Source organism: Episyrphus balteatus, chromosome 3 (assembly GCF_945859705.1).
Source record: "Episyrphus balteatus chromosome 3, idEpiBalt1.1, whole genome shotgun sequence".
NCBI classification, from domain to species: Eukaryota; Metazoa; Arthropoda; class Insecta; order Diptera; family Syrphidae; genus Episyrphus; species Episyrphus balteatus.
Window position 1 is genome coordinate 49012436 of NC_079136.1, and position 6660 is coordinate 49019095.

Sequence of the window (6660 nt, forward strand, 5' to 3'; positions counted from 1 at the left end):
CCACCAACAAAGCTTATTTTGAGGATGTATGTGTTTCCTTATTTACCAAAATCTCTCCCCTCCAAAAATAGAAGTTTTGTTTCTCCTGAAAAAATAAACTCTTCTTTGATAAATGGGAGGAAACGAGCGCGATGTATGCAATGCACAAAGTTTTGTGTCTTTTGTAATGGCGGCTCGCGTTTGATTTGACTTTTTCTACATTTTATATTTTCTAGTGAAACCAGTAAAACCTTGATAGCCACAGCCACAGCAACATCAAAAAAATTTTTCGCTGCTCCATTTGAAGAATAAAAATAAAAACAATTTAATTTAAAAAATATATAATCTTCTCAGTGTTGAGTGTTATTTGTGAAAACTATTTTCTCTAAACAATATCTACCACACAAATTCTTCGGCACGCCACAAAAATGTATTTCCACCATCAAAATGCACAGCCTCAGCCTTGTGCATTTAGAAAAAAAAGTAACACAAAAATGATACAAAAACAACCACCAATTGATTTGGAAAATAAAGGTATGCTGATTATAAAATTAATAAATTATAAAGTTGTTGATTTTTCTGTCTTTTAGTGGCGATCAATTCCAGACATCATTGACTGAGTTTACAGCAGCTTCAGCCTTGAGCATTTAGAAAAAAAAAATCAAACAAGATACAAAAACTACCACCAAAGTGCAGACTGCAGAGTATTTTTTCTTTTTCATTTTTCTCAACTGGCCAGGCCACAGTCGCGTGCCCAAGGATCTTTTTTTTATGTATTTTGTTTTCAAAAAAAAAACTATTTTGTGTTTTTCCAATAAAATATTAAATAATAGTTGTTTAAAAGAATTGTTTGTTTGTTTTGAAGATTTTTTTATTTTCAGATGAAATTAAAATATGGATTTTAGCAATACGGATATAAACCCATGAAAGTGCTCCAAATAAGTACTTTAAAAGTACAAGTTTCAGTGCTTTTTCTGTAGGTAAAAAAGTACTGGGAAATGTACATCAGAACCACTTCCAGAAGTGCTTCGCTGATGCACTTTTGAAGTACATTTGTCTGTACTATTAATGGAGGGGAAATTTATTTCATCTTGCATGCAAGAAAGAGATAGCTGCTTCACGTATTCTTATTATACAGAAAGTATATAACTGAATTTTTTCCCGAGCTCCTATCTTTTTTCAGTGGAAAAGAAGTACTTCTTTTACGTACATATTTCACCAGTTTTTTCTGTAGTTCTACGTTTGCTGGGTAAATAATAGATAAATATTCCCTATTGATGTTCCATACAAGTATTTTTCCGATGTGGTCAAGCCTTTAAACAAAATTCCTCAATGAAAGTGTACTTAATTTTTGGTTTTTACTGTACTCATACCCATCCACTCTCGGTTTACGTTCCACAAATTCGCCACTTCGCCCCAAAAATTTCAAATGTCATCTGACAAAACACCAACACAAATGCACAAAACCAACCAAAATGTCAAATTTTCACAGTTCACATGCAAACACACAACTACACCAACTATACTGCGAACAGGCCATATTGCCAAAGATTTTTTGCTTGCTTTAATTTTTATTGTGATTGTGTGAGACAGGTTCTTCTTTCTTTTTGAGTTGCATTATTTCTATTATCTATTTATTTCCTAGTAAATTTATATTGCAAAAAAGAAAGATTTTAGTTTTATTCATTTTATTTTCCAACAAAACAATTTCAATATTATTGTTTATTATTTGACTTGAGTGTTTAACTCGCATTAAATAAAATTCAAACGCAATATTCCTGTTTTTGTTGCTGGACATAAGAACAGAAGAAAAAGAAACGAAAAACGAAAAAACTTCTTTCGACTTGAAAAAGTGCCGTGCCGTCCCGACGACGAAACAACAAAAAGTTTTTTCATCCAGACGGAAAAATGGAGTTTTTGTTGTAAGTATACTCCTGCCAAGGACAAGAACATATAAATTAAAAATAAATTTATGATCACATCGTTTCCGATTGATTTGGTTTTGATCTTTTTTTGAAGAAAGATAAGAATTATTTATCTCTTTAAAGTACCCGTCTTTTTTTTTTTTGTTCTTGTAGACTGGTCTTAGAGAAGACCCAAGTCCAGTGACCTCAACCTTTTGAACTTTTTTTTTTATAATCAATAATTTTTGTAAATAATTGGAAATTGTAATTTTTTCAATTTCAAGTGGATCACGTTCGAGTAAAACATTTAAACCGAAAAAGAACATTCCGGAAGGAACCCATCAGTATGATCTCATGAAACATGCTGCCGCCACTTTGGGATCTGGAAATTTGCGAAATGCAGTTGCTCTTCCCGATGGCGAGGATTTAAACGAATGGGTAGCTGTTAATAGTAAGTTTGAGTTGTTATTCTTTTCTTTTAATTTCATTAGTAAGCTTACGTCATGAAAATATAATAGTCTTGGATTTATTTACATAGAATTTAAGTGCGTAGCCAAAATCGGATAATCAATGAAAACAATTTTGATTGAATGAATATTTCACGAAAAAGGCTTTGTGTACGTTAAGTTCAATAGCCTGCCAATGTACCTAGTTTAATATAATTGATAAACGGTATTGGATATGAGCTTCTTGCAAAAACATTTCACTTTTGCTTAAGAATTGTTTTGAGAACAGAAAATACATTTATGAATGGAAATGAAAATGTTCTTGTTGTGTTATCTTATGCCGAACAAGTTCCTAATACTTTTATGGATTGTAGATTGTAGACTTGATAAAATGAAGGCGCCAATATTTTTTGAATTCCCCGGTTCTTTTTATAATTTTCGACTGGGAAAGTTTCTTAGGGCTGTTATCTATTTTGAAATTTAATACCGGAAATCTCTTTCGATAAGAATTATAATTTTGTTGGGAAGTTTGTTTCTAGTTGACGTTTCGTAGTAAACGATATAACTTTTTCTATTTAATCCGTCTTATTACTTTGATAGTGCGACCTATAAGATTTATTGCGTCCCCTTTTTAGCTAGCTGAATTTTATATAGTGCGTTGCAACTGCCCAGATCTTGTTTTTCTTTTTGTTGATTACGGAATCTCTGCAATATGTTTAGGTGCCTTCCTAGCTTATACTATGTTTCCATCTACCCTAAATTTGAGATTTAGCTAAGTAGATTATTTAGAATAAATCTCGGGATTTATTCTAAATCTACTTCGCTAAAGGTTTACGTAGGTTTTCACTTACCCTCAATCCGAGCTTTAGAATAAATCACGAGATTTAGAATGATACAGGATTTTTTAGACTAATACAGGATTTGAAAAGATCTTGGTTATAGTTCCTGAGAAGCATTTTGGCTTGTTTTAATTTTGGTAGTTTTGCCCAGTCTTGTGCTCTCCTGGTCTCCTCGTCAATTTTTATTTTATTTTCAATAACGATTTCTCCCACTAAAGACGGAAATTGCTCCCGCTTTTGGTAAAGAGTCTGCCTCCTCGTTCCCCTGGACATTAATGGCCCAGGATTATGACTTTTCAGTGCTTTTAGGGCAGCTTTAATATCATACATAATGGTAATATTTTTATTACGCTGATTTAATTGAAGGTTTAGTCCTACTCATTTTACAATGGCATTTACTTCATGTTGAAAGATAATTGGTAATAAAAGTTTGCATTTTTTTCCTAGGAAAAAAGCCAGAGTTTTGTATGAAGAATTTATCCGTCTTTTTTCCAGTTCAGAGTTCAAGTCGTCTTTTATTGGTACTCAGTATTTTACTGAGTTAATATTTTATGCTGTAAACAACAACAAACGATTATTTGAATTTATTGTCGAAACGTATTATCCTTAGCAATCATTTCTTGTAGCTTTTAGTTCAAAATCTTACTGAGCTATGTAAGTACTGAGTTACAAAAAAAAATAAAAAAAAATGTGTGCAACTCACAAGTGGTAGAAGTGAAACCTTAAAAAAATCATTTTTATCATTAAATCAAATTTGTATGTGCTCTAGTTCAAAAGATATAACGTGTTTGGAAAAAGAACATCTTTTCACCGTTATCTCAGGATTTTGAATATGAAATTAATTGAAATTTTGTACAATTATAGTTAATTCTATTACCTATCCACAGTACATCTATCTATTAAAACAAAAAAGTTATAATCAATTGATTCTTCCTGTGGCTTTTTCGTTTCATCGTGTTTGAAATCACTACGATACTAAAGAAGTTTTCACTTTAAAAAAAACCCGGCTTTAATAACATAAATACATCTACTCTACGCTTCACTCCAGAAAAAAAGTGTTAAATCAGAAACTTCTCAGTGGAGTGAAGGAAAACAACATAATATTTTGTTCAAAAAATTCGTTCAATTCAGTTTAAAGATTATATCCAAAATACATTTGCTGTTCTATGGTAGATTCTGCAAATTATAGCTTAGCTTGGATTAAGCTTTGTTTATATTTTAAATTTAAAGAAGAAAATAAATAATTTGGTTCTCTATTAGATAACTTGAATCCTTTTATACAAATGTAAGTTTGAATATAAAAATCACTTCAAAGATTTAAGCTGTATTGTATATCCTTAATTTGCTTATTTATGTACTTATACGCGCATATCAAAAATATTTTTCGGTCTCCAACTAGTTAAATAAAAAAGCAATAGCTCTTCAAATGCAGCAAATATAATCCCTAAGTTTTCGAGTGGATCAAAGTAACCCTGTCCCTTGGACCACTTTGGTCAGCTTTTAAACTAAAAAAAATGGACCATAAATAGTAATATTAACATTTGTTCTATCTTTATTTATTTATTCTCTTCTTCCTTTTTTTTATAATCGGGATATAAAAAGGAACATTATTTAAAAAATAACTTCTTTCCTATCTTTCTATTCCTTCGAGCTAGTGCCATGCAGTTTACATTTAAAATACCTTAGGTCTTACAGGCATATAGTTTAAAATTATTATTATTATTATTGACTTTTGTAAGAATTCTCAGCTCCTATGGAGCTTTTATTATTATTATTATTATTATTATTATTAAATTTCAGAGGAGCCTTTCAAAACAACTCCGAAAAATGGAGTAAAGAAAATAAAGAAAAGTTTACGTTATATCATTTCTGAAAATACTAAAAACTGGACCAATTCATCAGAAGATGAAATTTCTTCTTCAAACTAACCAACGAAGACTTTTTGTACTTCTAAAAAAAAACTTAGTTTTCCGAACTGCTCCCTCCAATTTTCCAAAAAAATTTTTTAGAATGCTTTAAATTTAATTAATTATTACCATTATTTAACTGTTTTCTTTTCTCTTTTTCTATAGCTGTGGATTTCTTTAATCAAATCAACATGCTTTATGGGACCATTACTGAATTCTGCACTGAAGAAAGCTGTGGCAACATGTCGGCTGGACCAAAATACGAATATCTATGGGCTGACGGTCAAGCGGTAAAGAAACCTATCAAATGCAGTGCACCCAAATACATCGACTATCTAATGACATGGGTCCAAGACCAACTAGACGACGAAACCTTATTCCCTTCGAAAATTGGTATACCTTTTCCGAAAAATTTCCTAGCAATTGCCAAGACAATACTAAAACGACTCTTTCGAGTTTACGCGCACATTTATCACCAGCATTTCTCTGAAGTGGTAACATTGGGTGAAGAAGCTCACCTCAACACTTCCTTTAAGCATTTTATATTTTTTGTGCAAGAATTCGATTTGATTGAACGTAAAGAATTAGCTCCGTTGCAGGAGTTGATCAATAAGCTTACAGCAAAGGATGAACGGCAGATTTAAATTTAAAAAAAAAGAAAAAAAAAAAAACAAAATAAATTAATCAAATTAAACTGTCGCCCCCTCCTTAACCTATATATTGTATTTTGTAAATTATATATGTTAAAAATCAATTATTTTTATAACAAAAAAAAAAAAAAAAAAACAATTAACATAAAATAATTGTTCGAAACAATAAAACAAAAATCAACAAAAATAAAAAAAATGAAAGAAATTTTTCACGACGCGCGCATCATTGTACGTAGTTTGCATTTTATTTTTTTGTTCAAATCTTTATTTTCTTTGTGTTTTTATTTCCAACACAACTCTTAATGTGTACTTTAAGTAATTTAAAAAAAAACAAACTTTATTTAACGCTTATCTAGATTTTTACGTTTAGCTTTAAGATTGATTTTTACACATTTAATTACTACTACATAATAATTATATAGAAAAAGAAAATATTAATCTTATTTTTTTTTATTATTATTATTTCACATTTACATTTATAGCAATTAAAATGAAAAACTATTTTATTGACATGACAAACTGTATAAATAAATTTGTTTTATTTTTTCATATTCATCAAAAAAATTTTGGATTTGTATTTTTTTACAATGGTATGAATGAAGTGGCAGGGCTGAATGAACTCAGCTAATTCTGCAAATAAATACAACCTTGCTTTACTGAAAAAAAAAACAATTTTAAACAAAGCAAAAGAGAATAAAAGCATAATAGGCTTTAATCTCATTTGCACGAATCAAAACTGGTTATAAGCATCTGACCAGCTGCTCTTAAATCAAATTATGCAAGTGATTTATTTAGGGTTAAACCGAGCCTTTGCAATTTGAAAGATGCCACCTGGGACCTAGGCATTCTGGTGGTTCTATAGAATGTTCGAACTGGAGCTGTTCCCAATTTTAAGGTGCAGTTGAGACCCTATTTACCTCTAGCGAAAACCCACG

At 30.5% G+C, this 6660-nt stretch overlaps 1 protein-coding gene across 1 annotated transcript; it reads left to right on the top strand.

Annotated features, from left to right (window-relative positions):
• The first annotated feature begins 1495 nt into the window (after window positions 1–1495).
• LOC129915788 (MOB kinase activator-like 1) lies at window positions 1496–5755 on the top strand. The gene is made up of 3 exons (XM_055995464.1): window positions 1496–1901; window positions 2168–2334; window positions 5241–5755. The coding sequence occupies exons 1-3, from the start codon at window positions 1888–1890 to the stop codon at window positions 5717–5719; spliced, it is 660 nt and encodes a 219-aa protein (XP_055851439.1). The 5' UTR covers window positions 1496–1887; the 3' UTR covers window positions 5720–5755.
• Window positions 5756–6660: the final 905 nt, after the last annotated feature.

Bases quoted from the DNA above. Each gene is read 5' to 3' on its own strand.
- LOC129915788 (XM_055995464.1), top strand. The intron at 2,335-5,240 runs GTAAGTTTGAGT...CTTTTTCTATAG, and splicing joins CGAATGGGTAGCTGTTAATA to CTGTGGATTTCTTTAATCAA.